At 41.8% G+C, this 21,329-nt stretch overlaps 1 protein-coding gene across 1 annotated transcript; it reads left to right on the top strand.

Moving 5' to 3' along the window:
• LOC139449556 (uncharacterized) lies at positions 1–18,564 on the top strand. Its single transcript, XM_071231008.1, has 19 exons — positions 1–345; positions 2,488–2,620; positions 3,565–3,713; positions 4,450–4,605; positions 5,291–5,446; positions 6,295–6,335; positions 6,537–6,614; positions 7,487–7,582; positions 8,253–8,288; positions 8,481–8,525; positions 8,924–8,959; positions 9,153–9,197; positions 9,591–9,626; positions 9,821–9,865; positions 10,580–10,698; positions 13,709–13,836; positions 14,345–14,607; positions 16,538–16,780; positions 17,720–18,564. The coding sequence occupies exons 1-19, from the start codon at positions 292–294 to the stop codon at positions 17,838–17,840; spliced, it is 1,980 nt and encodes a 659-aa protein (XP_071087109.1). The 5' UTR covers positions 1–291; the 3' UTR covers positions 17,841–18,564.
• The last annotated feature ends 2,765 nt before the right edge of the window (positions 18,565–21,329 follow it).

Raw genomic sequence — 21,329 nt, 5'->3', positions numbered from 1 at the left:
CTAATAGGGGAAATACTGTTTGTTCGATTAAACTTATCGACAACACAGAGTGGAATGAGGCTTCTTAACGGGTCTCATTCGTATCAGAAGGGAGATCCCGGGTGGCGTTTCGGAATATTGCATCCAATCATTTGAGCACCTTGGTCTGTCTCCTTCATCTGTCATTGTAGAGGACAACGTACTGTGGATACTGACAGATGTCAGACATGTAGAAACGGTGTATGGCTGCTTCATTGTACGAAGGAGATGCGTTGAAGAAAAGGGGGACATTAACTGTTCACAGACTACATCATGGTGGATGTCAGACTGTACTCCCATGCTATATGGACGCACTCGAGAACGCCAGTGAGTATTCTTGTGGAATAGTTCCCGTGTTTTGTATCCAGAGGAGAGTATGTTGTCCGTGGTCAACATCAATAATCCTACATGGTATTTAATGCAATGATGAGTATGTGAGTGAGTCGAGTTTTTAGCCGCTTTGAAAAGTATGGTTATAAAGGCGGAAAACCTAACGAGACATTCGCCACTGTTGTGAAACCCATTTGCACCATCGTTATGGTCCGGACCAACCAAGAATTATAATTGTGGCGAATAACCACGATCAGTGAATTCCGGCATGCCCAAGGGACGTAACTCCACAAAACGAATTTGGGAGCTGTAGTATACTGATTCATGTGCTTGTTAAAATAAGATTCATGTATAAAATAGAGGACGAGTGATTCTAACGGTATATAAGGTACAGTTGCGAAAACAAACTACGGGACGAACCGAGTCCGATTGTTTCGTAACCGTTTTGTCACGAGTCCTTTAGCTGTCTTAGAGCAATACCAGATACTCGAGTTCCGCGAATTTCATATCAGTGTATATGGTGAATAGCGTTCGCATTGTAGTGTTCCTCTTTCCAAGCCCACGAAACCAGAGCCGTGTAACTCGCGAGGAACGTACAACAAGAACTGAACTGTTTTGTTAAACGTATTTGTGGGCGTACAACCCAAATCACAAACGCCCATTGATGAAATCGCTCAGCTTTGCTCTTATGGGATGTTTATGTTCACTCAGCTTTTCGAGCCGTCACTAGAACACGCACTGCTGAAGTTTGTGTGAGCTGAAAGGTTTGTTTACGATGTGAGAATTGTTGCTATGGAGCTATATCGATACACTGATTATCAGAGCGCGCCACAGCAATGTGTAAACTATACTTTGCCATCATTTGGGTATCTGTTATTCTGCAGTCATTTCAGAAACATTTTTTTCCTTCGATGCGTTTTTCCAACCACGTATAATACCTGCACTTTTTACAGCGTTTTTTGTGTGTGAAACTGTATTCCCATATCTGATGGATCAGTGTTTCGAATAGCTGATGCACAAATTGTTTGGCTGGCTCTGTGTGGCCATGAGGTAAGGCTATATGTCACCAAGGAAAAAGTAGGTTAAGTTTGATTTAAGTAGCACGTCCGTGATGCTGTGTCTTCAACGTCAGTAGTGTATCATCAACGTCAGCGGTGTTGTGTCGTCATCGTCAGTGGTGTATCATCAACGTCAGTGGTGTTGTGTCGTCAACGTCGGTGGTGTTGTGTCGTCAACGTCAGTGGTGCTGCGTCATCAACGTCAGTGGTGTTGTGTCGTCAACGTCAGTGGTGTTGTGTCGTCAACGTCAGTGGTGCTGCGTCATCAACGTCGGTGGTGTTGTGTCGTCAACGTCAGTGGTGTTGTGTCGTCAACGTCAGTGGTGTTGCATCATCAACGTCAGTGGTGTTGCATTATCAACCTCAGTGGTGTTGCATCATCAACGTCTGTGGTGTTGTGCCATCAACGTCAGTGGTGTTGTGTCGTCAAAGTCAGTGGTGTTGTGTCGTCAACGTCAGTGGTGTTGTGTCGTCAACGTCGGTGGTGTTGCATTATCAATGTCAGTGGTGTTGCATCATCAACGTCTGTGGTGTTGCATCATCAACGTCTGTGGTGTTGCATTATCAACGTCTGTGGTGTTTCATCATCAACGTCTGTGGTGTTGCATCATCAACGGCTGTGGTGTTGCATCAGGTCACTTGTGTATCATCAACGTCAGTTACGTATTATCAATCTTAATGGTGTATCGTCAACGTCAGTTACGTATTATCAATCTTAATGATGTATCATCAACGTCAGTTACGTATCATCAATCTTAATGGTGTATCATCAACGTCAGTTACGTATTATCAATCTTAATGATGTATCATCAACGTCAGTTACGTATTATCAATCCTAATGGTGTATCATCAACGTCAGTTACGTATCATCAACGTCACTTGTGTTTCATCAACGTAACTGGTGGATAATCAATGGATATATCATCAGCGTTTTGTATTAACATCAGTGGTGTACGCATAGCGTCAGGGCCATTTTCCAATGTGTTTTCATTTCTGTGTATGCGGCCTTAAATCTCACACATTCACTCACTCCCAGCCAATGATTTCCCTATTGTCATGCTTCGATGTTTTAACCGAACAGATCTATACAGACTACTATCTTACTGACAAAGAAATCCGTGCCTTCAATCACCGAGGGCGTCCCTGGGGTGGTAATCGGGTGTGGGGTCTAGATGTGTGGCGGGATTTGCAGGAGAGACGACGGTGGACAATCGGTAAGTACACCCACAGAAATGTATAGACATGACTGATCTTGAGTGATACTGATTTTTAGAAAATGACTCAAAATGGTTAATTTGAGATGTGCGACGATGATTAACATACTATTAGCGTGATACACCTGTTAGGAAACAACCCAAATAACTGAGTTGAGATGTGAAAAAACGATTGACCATAGTCTTATACACTTGTAAGTTAAAAGCTCAAATGACTGAGTTAAGATGTGTGCATACGATTGACATAGCGTGACACACTTGTTTGTAAACAACTCAAATGACTGAGTTGAGTTGTCTGGTGACGATTGACCTAGCGTGACACACTTGATGTAAATAACTCAAATGATTCAGTTGACATGTGTGTTGACGATTGACCTAGCGTGACACACTTGATGTAAATAACTCAAATGATTCAGTTGACATGTGTGTTGACGATTGACCTAGCGTGACACACTTGATGTAAATAGCTCAAATGATTCAGTTGACATGTGTGTTGACGATTGACCTCGCGTGACACACTTGTTTGTAAATAACTCAAATGACTGTTAAGATGTCTGGTGACGATTGACCTAGTGTGACACACTTGATGTAAATAACTCAAATGACTGAGTTGAGTTGTCTGGTGACGATTGACCAAGCGTGACACACTTGATGTAAATAATTCAAATGAATGAATTGAGTTGTCTGGTGACGATTGACCTAGCGTGACACACTTGTTTGTAAATAACTCAAATGACTGTTAAGATGTCTGGTGACGATTGACCTAGCGTGACACACTTGATGTAAATAACTCAAATGAATGAATTGAGTTGTCTGGTGACGATTGACCTAGCGTGACACACTTGTTTGTAAATAACTCAAATGACTGAGTTAAGATGTCTGGTGACGAATGACCAAAGTCTCAAACAGGTCAGTAAATAATCCCAACAATGTTATGACTTCAGCAAGCGTACCCAACTGGTTGCTGAACATCAATGTCAACACAAGGGAAGGGACAACCCGCAGCAGTGGGAACACACCGGACATTAACATCACGACCGGACATTCTCATGGCATCTACCTCACAAACAGGATCAGACGCCCGTGCACAGTGGTAGGTACATACTGCTCTAGAGGTGTTGATTAAGAAGGTTTGGGGTGAATAAATAAATGTTGAGGATATCTTTTAAAGAATCTGGCAAAAAGTTCTTTGTTCTAAGGATATATATATATATATATATATATATATATATATATATATATAGAGAGAGAGAGAGAGAGAGAGAGAGAGAGATAGATAGATATAGATATATATATATACTTTACTGTGCTTATAATATAGTAAAAATATTATAATTATTAATATCTATCTATCTATATATATATCTATATATCTATATCTATATCTATATCTATATCTATATCTATATCTATATATATATATACACACACACACACACACACACGTGGTAGGCTGCATGTCCTGAAAACATGTGTTGTGACATAAATGTTCAGATCCTTGCAGCATGAAACAGTTGACCTTCTCTACACATCTCCCAGAAACCACCTGCACCCACACCTAGAATAATACATGATGGGTCCATAACGGAAATAAACGTCAGCATCTGACTTAATCTCCCAAACATTTGTGATTTCTGAATACAAATTTTGCATCCAATATATGGCATCGTGTGGACCTGGAACTCGCCGCGCCGTGTGAATGTCGTGTTGCATGAAACTTCAGTGGGTCCAAATAACTACCACATGTTGGAGATACTAGTTGCAGTGTGTCAATGCACTCTAATTCCACGTGTTGAGGGACTGAATGTCTGATTAACATTTCATTACAGGAGATTCCGTATCCCTTTCTTAACGTGAATACCCGAGACGGAGTCTTCCTTCACGATGAGCGGGCCAAGTTGGAGCGTCTCGGACGGCGGTCACCGTTCTCTCCTGCTGTCATTGCAATACACCTGAATCTCCCCGATGAGGAACCTTTCCTAAAGGTGTTTCTATTTACACTGAATTACCAGCAACAAGATCCATATTTTCATTTATTTACTGATGACTGTAAATTAAACTTACCCGTCTCGAATATAGCTTCGAATGGGTTTGGTAGCAGAGAGGGTCGGTGTAGCAAAGAGTTTGGCTTATTGAGGGCCTGGTGTATTGAGAATGTTTGGATTGTTTAGATGTGCTCGTGTAAACATTGTTGTTGGTTGCCAGAGTGTTGAGTTACAAGGGGTCTTTTTAGAGAGAGGGTTGTTTGTAGGGGCTCTTGTGTAGCAATAGTTTTCAGATCCCAGATGGGCCTGTTTAGCGAGGGTGTTAGGATACAAAGGGGAATGTGTAGCGAGGTTAAGGGTGACGCGGTGTTTTGTGTAGGGAGAGTGTTCAGTTTGAGGATTGAGAAGGAATGTTTTGTTAACTGAAATGTAGAGGAAGATGTAGCGAGGCGTTTGGGTTACATTGGGGTCGGTGTGGCGAGATAGTTTGAATATAGAGATGGCGTTTTAACAAGAGTGGTGGTTTATTGAGGGGTTTCTGTAGCGAGAGTCGTCACTAGTGTGTTGGATTACTCAGAAGTTGGATTAAAGGGTACACACACCACTGAACAAATATCCAGCCATACAACCGCTTTTTCGCCTTTATAAAAATACACGTTTCAATAGCAAAGTCTTTAACCTCCAGTTTAAGGACTTGTCAAACCATCTTGCCCGTGTGGTGGAAGAACCGGATGATAGAGGGTTCTTCTTCTGGTTCATCAAACGTCAGAGAGGACAATGGAATACACCAGTTAAAGACTCATCTCTGTATTTCATAGATTTCAACGGGAAACACTTGAAGGTATTTATATTTAGTGAGGATCTTGCGGTTGATACTTAACACCGGACACTATTTCACCTGTATGACGGCGGTTTGTAAATAGTCGTGTGTTCGACCCTACAAGTCAGTCATTGATATTATCAGCCATGATCTTAAAGGATAAAAAAATGATATGTAAAAAATGTACAGCTAAGATCTATCGAAGATGAGTATATTTTTTTATTTGCCCCAAATACAATATATATCTCGAGTAATATTTCAGTAAAGCCCAACATATATCAATTTATTTATATAACAGTAATGTCCACATTAAACTTTAAATATACCACAGGGGGCACGGGTGGCCCAGTCGTCTAAGGCGCCGCGATTCGCTGTGCAGAGTTGCGTCCCTTGGGCACGCCAGAAACCTATGATTGTGGGTTCGAATCCCGGTTCGCCCTGATTATGTTTCTAGGTTTGTCAGCATCATACCCGTACTTGTGGGTTTCACCGAAATGGTAAACGTCTGAGACCTGCATCACTTCGAGCTTTCCTCCCACATTAAGCTGACACGCCGTGATATAACTGGAAAACTGTTAAAAGCGGAGTTAAACCCAACTCACTCACTCACTCTTATTTGCCCCCAAAACGATATTATCCGTGTAAACCACAATATATATAAATTTATAACAGTAATGTCCACAGGTCTGTATATTGCACAGCTTATCTATGTATGTCTGTCATGCAGTGTTAAGCAAAACAACGTAATTAATAATCAACCGCCACCATTGAATTGTAATGTATACTATAAGCTTGTGGCCTTCCAGTAAAAGAAGATACATGATTGACATTGAATCCCTGGGTGACAAATATATTTTCTATGTTTACAGTACAAGATACACGCTGGGGATTGTATCAAGTTTGAAGTAGTGTGAGTAACAGTAGTGTGGACCATCTCTCTTGACGTAACTGGGCTGACACTCTAAATGCAGGAACTTGATCTATCCTGGTAGTATAGCCACGCATGGTCTCATTCTCATGAGCTGAATCTGTTTATAACATACATTCAATCACTTCAATCTTCTGAGATACATTAAACGATACTGTAGATGAGCTTCATGTTTCTTTAAAGGATCAGTGAGAGGAATCCTTTGTCTTCTCAAAGCTTTTCATCGACGCCTTCTCCAACTTCTCAACCTCGTCGTTCCAGGTATCTTCATCTTGTCTTCATCCTAAATCTGACGATGTGTATGATAAATCAAGCCGTATTTTACCTCCCCTCAACTGAAGGTTTAAGTGAGCGTAAATCAGGGCTGGTTTTACTTCATCTTCATTATTGTTAAGAATTTTGAAATTGTCCCGTTAACCTCATTATTTCACACATGTATCGTTGTGCTGATTAATTACGGTCCGCATGTATGTAGTGTTAAAAGATGTGATATCACGTATTTGATATTTTACTCTTTTATGACCCCTTGCTATGATGCGGCCCCTTTGATCCAGTGACGATTTAGCAACCATGCTTGTCGTAAAAGGCGACTATGCTTGTCATAAGAGGCGACTAACGGTTGACTTGGTTGATGTATCGCATCGAATCCCAATTGCGTAGATCGATGCTGACACAGAATAAATCACTGCATATGGATAAAGAATTTTTTATTAAAATGAAATTATTTTTAACGATTGAATCTTTATGTAAATAATAGTGATTATAAGTTTCTGCTATAGTAACTATCATCTTCACTAACGATCGGTCTCTTTGTTCACTATGTTGGGACAACACATTATCTCAAATCCCCAAAACTGATCTACCAAATGGGATGATACTGAGAACTGATGTATATTATTTGTCTTCTCCTGATGGCTCAACTCACTTTCAATGCACTTGATGAACAACAGTATGGTCCACGACGGCCTATTTAATACTTTCTTATTTACCATTGTATGCCCTTTATGATTTACTTTTGCAATTAGACTGGAAACACTTACATTTCTTTTATAAAAGGTTGTAGCTGTTTAGGAGATGTGATGATTACATTTATCAATATATTTAGTTATTCTTTCCATCATATTTGTTCACAGCATGGATAAGAGGCATTCTTCACCTTCTCCAGCACCTTCTCCAGCAACTTCTCCAGCACCTTCTCCGCATCCCCCTCATCCCCCTCATCCTCAAAGGTAATCATTATCTTGTCTTTATCAATACCTGGACAATGTTTATGGGACAAAACTCAGTTGAGTGTTTGCAAATGCTGGTTGATGAACAGTAGCCCTGCTTCACGTTTGACACAACCTTTTCGCCAGCGCCCAAAATTAGAACAACACGTTCAGTTTATACGGGTGGCCCAGTCGTCTAGAGCCCCACATTTCTCTGTGCAGTGTTCCGTGCCTTAGACGTGCCAGCTATGATCGTGTGTTCGAATCCCAGATTTCACTTAGTGATATTTCTAGGTTTGATAGCACGGCACCCGAGATCGCGAGTTTCGCCAAAGTGGTAAACGTCTAAGACCCGTATAATTTCGGACTTTCCTTCACACCATGCTGAGAGGCCGTGGTATATGATACTGTTCAAAGCGGTGCTAATCCATACTCTCTCACTCACCCACTCAGTAAGTCAGGTCTCATGAATGTTTCTAAACCTGACTAGTTTGCTGTGAAGTATCAAAGTTGTATGATTAATGTTGCAGTGCGTCATTTGTGAAAATGAATCAATCACATACGTAAATATGTCCAATTAGATATTTACAAATTGAAATTCGAGATATGTGAAAATGAAGAAGAGGTGATGCTTAACTTTCGTCCTTCATCCTATAGGTGTATAATTCTACATGTATGTGTTGTGTTGCAGATCTCACACACGAGACAGAACGGTTCAAACTGACCGGTACGTCGAGACGTATCTAGGCCTTGATAATAGAAACTATACTTCAAGTTTGTGCGACACAGATAATGATCGTTTGCTAACTAACGCATGATGTTTTGAACTCAACAATTATTGTTTATTTTATTCTATTACTTTTTCTGACGACCTAATTAAGTAATCATTATGCTTTATGGTGTTTTTTTCATGTTGCAGGATAATTACAAAGACCCGACAAAATCAAACAAGAGATGAAAACAGGTGTGAAATAAACTATTTATAGCACTGTTTAAAGTTATTTCTCAATCACGACTTATTCATAATACTGAAGAAGCTATAGGTCTATTATATAATAACTAGTAGAAGGCGTACATTTGACTGTGACATATACAGTAGACACACAATTAACGCTGTTTCGATATCCTCAAATTCAAAAGGCATCGAAGATGTGCATTGCTAAATTTCTGATAATCACATATCTGTCATTTGTCATTAGAAAATGAAATCAATGACATATGTAGATATGTCCAATTAGATATTTACAAATTGAAATTCGAGATATGTGAAAATGAAGAAGAGGTGATGCTTAACTTTCATCCTTCATCCTTTATCCTTCATCCTATAGGTGTATAATTCTACATGTATGTGTTGTGTTGCAGATCTCACACACGAGACAGAACGGTTCAAACTGACCGGTACGTCGAGACGTATCTAGGCCTTGATAATAGAAACTATACTTCAAGTTTGTGCGACACAGATAATGATCGTTTGCTAACTAACGCATGATGTTTTGAGCTCAACAATTATTGTTTATTTTATTCTATTACTTTCTACTGACGACCTAATTAAGTAATCATTATGCTTTATGGTGTTTTTTTCATTTTGCAGGATAATAACAAAGACCCTACAAAATCAAACGACAGAGGAAAACAGGTGTGAAATAAAATATTTATAGCACTGTTTAAAGTTATTTCTCAATCACGACTTATTCGTGATAGAGAAGAAGCTATAGGTTAATTATAAAATAACTAGTAGAAAGCGTCCATTTGTACTGTGACATATACAGTAGACACACAATTAACGCTGTTTCGATATCCTCAAATTCAAAAGGCATCGAAGATGTGCATTGCTAAATTTCTGATAATCACATATCTGTCATTTGTCATTAGAAAATGAAATCAATGACCTATGTAGATATGTCCAATTAGATATTTACAAATTGAAATTCGAGATATGTGAAAATGAAGAAGAGGTGATGCTTAACTTTCATCCTTCATCCTTTATCCTTCATCCTTTAGGTGTATAATTCTATGTGTTGTGTTGCAGATCTCACACACGGGACATAACGGTTCAAACTGACCGGTACGTCGAGACGTATCTAGGCCTTGATAATAGAAACTATACTTCAAGTTTCTGCGACACTGATAATGATCGTTTGCTAACTAACGCATGATGTTTTGAACTCAACAATTCCTATTTATTTTATTCTATTACTTTCTACTGAAGACCTAATTAAGTAATCATTATGCTTTATGGTGTTTTTTTTCATGTTGCAGGATAATTACAAAGACCCTACAAAATCAAACGACAGAGGAAAACAGGTGTGAGATAAAATATTTATAGCACTGTTTAAAGTTATTTCTCAATCATGACTTATTCATAATACTGAAGAAGCTATAGGTCTATTATATAATAACTAGTAGAAGGCGTCCATTTGACTGTGACATATACAGTAGACACACTATTAACGCTGTTTCGATATCCTCAAATTCAAAAGGCATCGAAGATGTGCATTGCTAAATTTCTGATAATCATATATCTGTCATTTGTCATTAGAATGTAGAATTTATGAATATGGGGTCAAGAAAATATTAGTCTTTGTGTAATTGTTTCAACGAAATTGATCTCAGGCTGTTACTCGATGGTACCGGTTTATTTGATATCGAAATAATGTGTTGTCTGATTAGAAAGCGAGTGAGCAGAATATCATTTCTGAACGTACATGTCGTGTAAGGTATGTCTTAAAGCATGTTTAAAACGGCCTTGTGTATCTATTGATTTTTCCATCCAGTCATACCCATACCCCCATGTCTGAGTGTGGAGCTAAACAACAAACAAACAAACAAACAAGAAGGATACAGACCAAAATCAGAGAACAAATAAAAACGATGGAGGGTGCGAGGTGTCACATTAATGTCAATAATTCCTTGGACATTTTCACCCATGGCTCATTGTGATAAGATTTAGTGGGGATATTTGGACTGATTGTCTCTTTAAAAAAAATTCATGTTCTAAAAATATATCATTTGTTCCAGGATCCAAAACCACAAACAAGTACAAACCAGTGAACCGTCAATTGTCGTACTTGATCCCACCTTTTATGATGATGAGGTAGTTCTGGCCCGCTGGGAGGATGACCGATGGTACTACAAAGGTATGAAGCATGGCTGTTAGGATTGGTGTCAGCAAACAGTTAGCTCCATTGCGGCATCAGCATGAGATAAGCTATAACCATTATTCTATTCAGATTCAATTTCTGTAAAACATGAAATCTTAAAAATATATACATATCTTAATGTAAAAGTCAACTTTTAGGTTTATAGGTTTTGTCGTCAAATAGTGAAATAAAATTAACTTTTTGTGTGTGTGAACTTGTTATTTATGCCATAAGCATAAAAAATGCTGCATGTTTCATCTCAATTCCATCAGATTATTAGTCCGTCTGTTTATGTTATTTTATGACATATTTTTTGAAAAGGTGAAGCAAAAACTCATCCTTTTTTTCGTTTATCATACTATTAACATAAATATATTTTGATGATCACCATATACAGAAACATATACACTCCTGATTGATTTCTTTCTATGCAGGAACAGAAACTACCTTAAATAAATTTGTTGTCATTTGTATAATTTATTATCTTTAAGGGATACTAGTTCTGATTTCAACACGTTTGGGAAACATAGTGGATGTGCCTTTTGCCCTGAAACAGAATGTCTGAGTTCGAATCCTCATCTGAGTGCATTTGTAAATATGGTGCAGCGATGTTGCAGAAAGCAGCATGCAATTCTCCTCTGTACTTTTAGTTAGGCGTCCTTTTGTAATTACCATATTGTTTTCATTGCAACTATCAGCATATCGGAGAACGCATTAATACAGAAAGAAAAATCAATTATTTGCAATAGTCAGGTATCATTTATAAGCTGCCGGGGGTTGGTGGGATAGCATAGCGGTTAAAGTAATCGCTCGTCGCACAGATGACCCGGGTTCCATTCCCTTAATGATTATATGTGGGAAGCCCATTTCTGGTGTCCCCTGTTGTGATACTGAGGGAGTACTGCTAAGAGCAGCGTTAAACCATACCCACTCACTCACTCACTTTTAGCCGTTGAATCTTAACATCACCTTATCACAATCGTGTTGTTACATGCTTCATCTTCACACTTCATCCCTTGTCGTCATTTTGCCATCCTGCTTGATGCTATTGTTAATCTCTGTGCTTCTTCCTCAAGCTTCATGCCTTGTCGTCATTTTTCCATCCTACCTTGATGCTTTTGTTAATGTCTGTGCTTCATCCTCCACTTTCATGCCTTGTCGTCATTTTGCCATCCTGCTTGATGCTTTTGTTAATCTCTGTGCTTCATCATCAAGCTTCATGCCTTGTCGTCATTTTGCCATCCTTCTTGATGCTATTTTTAATCTCTGTACTTCATCCTCAAGCTTCATCCCTTGTCGTCATTTTGCCATCCTGCTTGATGCTATTAGTAATCTCTGTACTTTATCATCAAGCTTCATGCCTTGTCGTCATTTTGCCATCCTTCTTGATGCTATTTTTAATCTCTGTACTTCATCCTCAAGCTTCACCCCTTGCCGTCATTTTGCCATCCTGCTTGATGCTTTTGTTAATCTCTGTACTTCATCCTCAAGCTTCATCCCTTGTCGTCATTTTGCCATCCTGCTTGATGCTATTAGTAATCTCTGTACTTCATCCTCAAGCTTCATCCCTAGTCGTCATTTTGCCATCCTGCTTGATGCTTTTGTTAATCTCTGTACTTCATCCTCAAGCTTCATCCCTTGTCGTCATTTTGCCATCCTGCTTGATGCTATTAGTAATCTCTGTACTTCACTTCAAGCTTCATCCCTTGTCGTCATTTTGCCATCCTGCTTGATGCTATTGTTAATCTCTGTGCTTCATCCTCAAGCTTCATCCCTTGTCGTCATTTTGCCATCCTGCTTGATGCTTTTGTTAATCTCTGTACTTCATCTTCAAGCTTCATCCCTAGTCGTCATTTTGCCATCCTGCTTGATGCTTTTGTTAATCTCTGTGCTTCTTCCTCAAGCTTCATGCCTTGTCGTCATTTTGCCATCCTGCTTGATGCTTTTGTTAATCTCTGTACTTCATCTTCAAGCTTCATGCCTTGTCGTCATTTTGCCATCCTGCTTGATGCTTTTGTTAATCTCTGTGCTTCATCCTTAAGCTTCATCCCTTGTCGTCATTTTGCCATCCTGCTTGATGCTGTTGTTAATCTCTGTGCTTCATCCTCAAGCTTCATGCCTTGTCGTCATTTTGCCATCCTGCTTGCTACTTTTGTTAATCTCTGTGCTTCTTCCTCAAGCTTCATCCCTTGTCGTCATTTTGCCATCCTGCTTGTGGTTTTGTTAATCTCTGTACTTCATCTTCAAGCTTCATGCCTTGTCGTCATTTTGCCATCCTGCTTGATGCTGTTGTTAATCTCTGTGCTTCATCCTCAAGCTTCATCCCTTGTCGTCATTTTGCCATCCTGCTTGATGCTATTGTTAATTTCTGTGCTTCATCCTCAAGCTTCCTGCCTTGACGTCATTTTGCCATCCTGCTTGATGCTTTTGTTAATCTCTGTGCTTCTTCCTCAAGCTTCATGCCTTGTCGTCATTTTGCCATCCTGCTTGATGCTTTTGTTAATCTCTGTGCTTCTTCCTCAAGCTTCATGCCTTGTCGTCATTTTGCCATCCTGCTTGATGCTTTTGTTAATCTCCGTGCTTCATCTTCAAGCTTCATCCCTTGGCGTCATTTTTCCAACCTGCTTGCTACTTTTGTTAATCTATGTACGTCATCATCAAACTTCATGCCTTGTCATTTTGCCATCCTTCTTGATACTATTGTTAATCTCTGTGTATATGTAATATTTGCTATTTAACCATTTCGTACCCACTTGATAAAGATACTGTCATCTGTACTGAAACGTCGCATAGCAGAGTTGCGTCCCTTAGGCATGCCAGAATCCTAGGATGGTGTGTTTGAGTCCCAGATTCGCCCAGATGGCCGTGGGCTTCACCAAAGTGGTAAACGTCTGTGACCTGCATCACTTCGGGGTTTTCTACCACATGAAGCTGACACGCCGTGATATAACTGGAATACTGTTCAAAGCAGAGTTTAACCCAACTCACTCACTCTTCATCTAAACAGGGAAGATTGTCCAGCGCCATGATAAGGACTGTTACTATGTGGAGGATGTCACAGGCCGACGTGACGTCATTAGTAGTAAGCACATCATCCGGACAACTGACCATTACGACGCTGGGTCCACGGTCAAGGTAATACCTCGACGGGTTTAATAAGGGTTATTCCCGTGCAACATGCAAGGTGACCGTTTATATGTGTGCGTATGCCTGTATGTGATAATTCCTTTGTGCAGCGTTCGTGCGTATCTGTCTGATGTGAGGTTTTGTCGTTGTACGTTGTCTTATGTCTGTCCTTCCGGTTGTGCGAATGCCTCTATGTGATATCTATTTGTCTGTTGTGAGCAAATACGTGTTTAGCTCACCATACTGAAATTCAAGTGAGCTTATGTCGTTGCGGTTTGTCCATTGTCTGCCTTGTCGGTTGCACGTCCATCCGGCTCCTCTAAGACAACAATGCCTGTGCTGATGAGGCTGCATGGATAATCCCATCTATGGCGTCTCCTGGACCACGGTAGCCATATTGAAAATGTCTTTTTTGCCGTTACTTAGTAATTTCTGCGTGTTTCATTTGAACCTGATCTGCAGCATGCATGTGATATGCAGTATAACATAAAGTACGTAAGTTCCCTTTCTATTACAGAGAGACCGTGTCCATGTGCTGGCCCCCCATCCTGTATATTACTGGAGCTACGCCCCTGGCAGCGTCATAGAAGCGATTGGTCAGAAACTGACTGTCCGGTTCTATGACAACAATCAGACAAACATCGAGAAATGGAACGTGTATCCTGCTAGGAACCGGGAGAAACATCTCAAGGACGTGGAGGACATTCGCCAGCGAGAGAAAGACTGGGAGGGGAAGGAGGCCATCATCAGAGACGAGTCGGGGGTGTACAGACCGGGTAGGTCACCAGGAGACGCGTCAGGGGTGTACCGACTGGGTGGGTCACCAGAGACACGTCAGGGGTGTACAGACTGGGTAGGTCACCAGGAGAAGAGTCAGGGATGTACAGACTGGGTAAGTCACCAGAGACGAGTCAGAATAGGTCACCTGACACATTAGGGATGTACAGACCGGTTTGGTCATCAGAGACGAGTAAGGGATGTACAGACCGGTTAAGTCATCAGAGACCAGTCAGGGGTGTACAGACCGGGTAGGTCTTCAGAGACGAGTCAGGGGTGTACAGGCTGTGTAGGTCACTAGAGATGAGTCAGGGGTCACTGGGAGGGAAAGGAAGCCGTCATCAGAGACGAGGAAGGGGTGTACAGACTGAGTAGGTCACCAGAGACGAGTCAGAATAGGTCACCTGACACTTTAGGGATGTACAGACCGGTTTGGTCATCAGAGACGAGTAAGGGATGTACAGACCGGTTAAGTCATCAGAGACCAGTCAGGGGTGTACAGACCGGGTAGGTCACCAGAGACTAGTCAGGAGTGTACAGACCGGGTAGGTCACCAGAGACGAGACAGGGGTGTACAGACCGGGTAGGTCACCAGAGACAAGTCAGGGGTGTACAGACTGGGTAGATCGCCAGACGTCAGGGGTGTACAGACTGGGTAGGTCACCAGAGATACGTCAGGGGTGTACAGACTGGGTAGATCGCCAGACGTCAGGGGTGTACAGACTGGGTAGGTCACCAGAGACACGTCAGGGGTGTACAGACTGGGTAGGTCACCAGGAGAAGAGTCAGAGGAGTACAGACTGGGTAGGTCATTGGAGACGCGTCAGGGGTGTACAGATTGGGTAGGTCATTGGAGACGCGTCAGGGATGTACAGGCTGGGTAGGTCACCAGAGATGAGTCAGGGGTCACTGAAAGGGGAAGGAGGCCGTCGTCAGAGAAGACTCGGGGTGTACAGACTGGGTAGGTCACCAGAGACGAGTCAGAATAGGTCACGAGAGACGAGTCAGGGGTGTACAGACTGGGTAGGTCATCAGAGACGAGGAAGGGGTGTACAGACTGGGTAGGTCAGGAGAGACGAGTCAGGGGTGTACAGACTGGGTAGGTCACCAGAGACGAGTCAGGGGTGTACAGATTGGGTAGGTCACTGGAGACGCGTCAGGGGTGTACAGATAGGGTAGGTCACGAGAGACGCGTCAGGTGTGTACACACTGGGTAGGTCATCAGAGACGATTCAGGGGTGTACAGATTGGGTAGGTCATCAGGAGACGCCTCAGGGGTGTACAAACAGGGCAGGTCATCAGAGACGAGGAAGGGGTGTACAGATTGGGTAGGTCATCAGGGACACGTCAGGGGTGTACAGATAGGGTAGGTCATCAGAGACGAGTCAGGGGTGTACAGATTGGGTAGGTCATCAGGGATGAGTCAGGGGTGTACAGACTGGGTAGGTCATCAGAGACGAGTGAGGGGTGTACAGATTGGGTAGGTCATCAGGGACATGTCAGGGGTGTACAGATAGGGTAGGTCATCAGAGACGAGTCAGGGGTGTACAGATTGGGTAGGTCATCAGGGATGAGTCAGGGGTGTACAGATTGGGTAGGTCATCAGAGACGAGTCAGGGGTGTACAGATTGGGTAGGTCATCAGGGACGCGTCAGGGGTGTACAGACTGGGTAGGTCACCAGAGACGAGTCAGGGGTGTACAGATTGGGTAGGTCATCAGGAGATGAGTCAGGGATGTGCGGACTGGGTAGGTCACCAGTAAATGCGTCAGGGGTGTACAGACTGGGTAGGTCACCAGAGACGAGTAAGGGGTGCACAGACTGGGTAGATCCCCAGAGATCTATCGAGTAGAACATCAGTATTGATCGGCGCCTTGTTAGTGCCACGAACTGATCGGCGGTTCATAAACAAATACCATTGCGTTTCTAGGTAGAGTAAACAAACAGATAGGATGTCAGCAGAGGTACACCGTAACATGGCCGGATGGTCAGTGCGGGGAACAGATGTCCATCCACATCTATGGAACCTACACCAAAATGATCAAGTTCAAGGTCGGCAGCTACATCCTGGCACTCGTTGACAGCGACAGCGCGCATTTCCTTCCGGGTCAGGTCAAGAAGGTCACAACCTGTGAAGATGCAGACGTACTCGATGTCGTCTTTATCGACGACCGAAGGTATTTCTTTATTTATTTGTTTGTCTGCTTTTTTTTATTTCCATGTATGATGTTTTTGGTTATTTTGTCTGTCAGGCAAATCAAAGTTCATGGATCAGAGATTAAAACATTTGCTTCATGTAACGTATACTGGAGAACGAGCAGGTTGAAGTGACAAGGGTCCACGAAGATGGAGATGGTCAAAGGCTCCACGTGTTGTTTGTCAACAGGGAAAGGTATTACTAGAAGATGTATAACGGATTCAGTTCTATCTTCATCAAAACACAGCAAATAGATTCTCTTTTTTTATGTGAATACTTGATGCTGCTTGTTTGCTTCTCAACATGACCAATGTCGCTTGCAATGTGAAGTTACATTCCTTGTCAGAAACACAAGGCTGTTTTATTTCCGCCAAGGATTTTTAATTTAATTGTGAGCCAAAATGAATTCATATTTGCCTTCGTTGATTATAATAAGACATAACGTTAAACTGAGACATTGTCTGCCTAGTTCTAGAGTCTGCAATTAATACCTGCAGAAACTGAGACATTGTCTGCCGAGTTCTAGAGTCTGCAATTAATACCTGCAGAAACTGAGACATTGTCTGCCGAGTTCTAGAGTCTGCAATTAATACCTGCAGAAACTGAGACATTGTCTGCTGAGTTCTAGATTCTGTAATTAATATCTGCAGAAACTGAGACATTGTCTCTGTGTAGTTCCTGTTGTTGACTGCTGATTTCTGGGAGACGCCAGCAGTGGGGGTCGAGGGACTTGAAATACATTGCTGGAACTGCCAATTTGCCCATGCCAAGTCCTCTTTTAAAACGTCCTCCATGCTGTAGGGTTCTAACCATTCTATGGGTATATATGTAAAGACAGGGAGGTTCGTCGTCGTGGGCTACAGCAGTATTGTATGGAGGCGTACACACCTACTCTGTCACTCACTGATTCTGGTTTCAGGTCAAAGGATGCCCTCTCCACAGATAGTTACTGGATGAATAAAATGGCCTACACTGAGGCGAAGAAGGTGTTTCTGAAGCATCACCCCAACAGTAGTGACAAGGAAGAGGTCTCTCGTTAAGCCTAGGTTGCACTCGGCTCATCTCCATCCCATGTATGTCCTCTCAGAAAGCATCTCTAGAGGAATCCATATTAGAACTAGATGCACTAGTTTCACAATACACGTGACTATGACATAATATGGTAGGCGTCGTGCCCCTTAAAAATGCCTCCATATGAAATATTTTTTTAATATCTAATTCATACGAACAACCTGTACATACCGAGGTAGTTTAATTATAACTATGATCATAACTATTTTTCAAAAGCATCATGCCACAAAATATATATTTCAGACATTCAGATTATCCTAACATACAAAAAAATAGTGAGTAGAGTAAAACGTTACGGACGAGGAAGAACGGGGCTGTGGTTTAACCTTTTGGTAAAAGCGTTCGCAGAAAAAGGGATAACAATCCTCTTTGCAATTTTATCAGGCGTGTTTTCCAAGAGCGTCACACGACTCTTGCTCAAAAGTTGTTTAATCAAGATTACAACATTCAAAACACCAGTAAAGTTTTCCAATCGTTTTATGGTAGACACGTGGAGGATATGTGGATGCTCTATTCAATTACCTATTTTGACTTATACCATATGTTCCCGTGTTTTTATATCAGGTGAACGATTGACTTGCCTTTGCATGTGTTTGTGACGTGTTCCACCGTTGGGACTGGATACGTTCAGCTTTTCGCGAACACCTGGTGTCATCACTTTTTGATAGTCATTCATGAACATGTGCTCTTGAATCTAACATCTATATATTTGTTTCAGGGTCTTTATGATAGACTAGTGCAATTGACTGTACGTTTTGCAGAGATTTCTTTTAATATGGAAAAGATTGTGTCACATTTAATTACCATATTGATACACTGTGTCGCGTGACAGTGTATATTGTATGTTTATTTTATGATGAATGAAACGAACAGTAATTTAATGAGGCGCTCATTAAATGTCACGTGTTGATAGTGACCTTGACCTTGCAAGCTCCTTTCACCGCTTGACACTTCCGTTACCCTACCGGTATGGAGAGCTCCGTTCTGATGAGCTTGACTTGTTTCAAGCTATCAACTTCCGGCAGGAACTACTTTTCAGGCAGTATCGTCTAGAGTGAGTGAGTGAGTATGGTTTTACGCCGCTTTCAGCAATTCCAGCAATAACACGGCGGGGGATACCAGAAATGGGCTTCACACATTGTACCTATGTCGGGAATCGAACCAGCTAGTTCTGTGCGTACCCATGTCTGTGTTGACCTTCGTGTGTCAATTTGGGGATCAACTCGCAACAATTGCAACTCTAACATTTCTGAGAATTAACCCTGAAAGAAACACATTCCTCAAAGAGGTTGTCTTGGAGAGTTACGTCCCTCAGCATACCAGGATCCTCTGTTCACGAGTTTGAATCCCATATACACACTAATTAGGATCCTTTATCTGTCAGCACCATACACATGCCGCGTCATCGTTAATCCAGTTCCCGGGGGCACGGGTGGCCCAGTCGTCTGAGGCGTCGCGATTCGCTGTGCAGAGTTGCGTCCCTTGGGCACGCCAGGTCATGTTTCTAGGTTTGCCAGCACCATACCCGTGCTCGTGGGTTTCACCGAAGTGGTAAACGTCTGAGACCTGCATCACCTCGGGCTTTTTCTCCCACATTAAGCTGACGAGCCGTGATGTAACTGGAGCGGCGTTAAACCCAACTCACTCACACAATAAACTCACACGCCGTGATTTTACTTGGACACTGTTCATATTGCCGTTAATCTAACTCCTTCACTTACACAGCAGGCGGTTTGGGATGTTCTTCTTGCAGAAATTGTTTTGCAATTCTAGCGGTTGCCTTCTATCGTCATTCTGTTCAATATATAGGGGGCGGTCGGGTAGCCTAGTGGTTAAAGCGTTCGCTCGTCACGCCGAAGACGCGGGTTCGATTCCCGACATGGGTACAATGTGTGAAGCCCATTTCTGGTGTCCCCCGCCGTGATATTGCTGGAATATTGCTAAAAGCGGCGTATATATAGGTTGATTGTGTAGAACAAAAATGACCGATCGACGAGAAACAAGTACACACCGGTAAGGGCAACAGTAAAGTTGTTTCCTTTGTATATTCCAAACATACACTCTTGATAACTATTGAAAATTAATAGCTGTGCGTGTAATAATAACAATAATTGATACAATAACAGTTTTCAGTCAGGATCAGCTTCATGTTGTGAATCCCTGCTTCTGTCCGATTATGAAACAAGGTCTCCTCACTATAAATTCCAAAGGGCTCCGTCACTTTGGTTTTCTACGTTAATCTGACACGTTCTGATTGGACGGAAGTACTGGTCAAAGCGGCGCTAAACGCAGTTATTCTACTCCCATCCCGGGCTCTTTTAAGATTTGGTTGGTTGGTTTGTTGTTTAACGCCGAACTCAGCAATATTCCAGCTGTATGACAGCGGTCTGTAAATAATCAAGTCTGGACCAGACAATCCAGTGATTGGCATCATCCACGCAATTGGGATCGATGACATGAATCAACCAAGTCAGCGAGCCTGACCACCCGATCCCGTTAGTCGCCTCTTACCTCTTTGATGGAGGGGCGGTCGGGTAGCCTAGTGGTTAAAGCGTTCGCTCGTCACGCCGAAGACCCGGGTTCGATTCCCGACATGGGTACAATGTGTGAAGCCCATTTGTGGTGTCCCCCGCCGTGATATTGCTGGAATATTGCTAAAAGCGGCGTAAAACCTTACTCACTCACTCACTTTGATGGAAAAAGAAGAAAATACACATGAGACACATTTATCAACATTTAAACTGTATTGTACCAATTTATTATTTTTCTTTACAAAATTTAAAAAAAATACATAACATCATGTCATATTTAACACCAATGATAATTTCTTAACAATGCTGCAACTATCATCAGACACGATCCTGATTTACCTGATAAAAATATCTGAACAAAAATAGTTAAAAGGAGATAATGATATTGAATCACAGAATTGTTTGTTTGTTGTTTAACGCCACACTCAGCAATATTCTAGCTATATGACAGCGGTCTATACATAATTGAGTCTGGAACAGATAATCCAGTGATTGATATCATGAGCATCGATCCAGGCAATTGGGATACGATGACATGCATCAACCAAGTCAGCGAGCCTGACCATCCGATTCCGTTAGTCACCTCTTACGACAAGCTAGGTTGCTGAAGATCAAATCTAATCCAGATCTTCACGGGTCTCTGAATCATAGAATATTTAAAATAAGTGAATGTGTTTTACCACGGCTGGCAAATTATATTTATCACTACAGTTTTAGTTCTTCAACGCCATTGTGTTCTCACACAATGCGTCATCGCTTGTTTGACTGGGCTCCTGTCTACCTCAGTAGGTGATGTGAGGTGAAATGGGGTTTAACGTCGTGTTCAAGATTATTGCACTTATAAAGCGACGTGCATACAACCATGTGTGTGTGTGCCGATTTTATAGTGCTAGCCCACTGAGATGCTATAATGCAGTTTAACATGAA

This window comes from Haliotis cracherodii, unplaced genomic scaffold (genome assembly GCF_022045235.1).
Source record: "Haliotis cracherodii isolate W230 unplaced genomic scaffold, xgHalCrac1.p SCAF_8, whole genome shotgun sequence".
Lineage (NCBI taxonomy): Eukaryota > Metazoa > Mollusca > Gastropoda > Lepetellida > Haliotidae > Haliotis > Haliotis cracherodii.
Note: the sequence above shows the minus strand (reverse complement) of the source record. Positions and strands in the feature narration are given on the sequence as shown.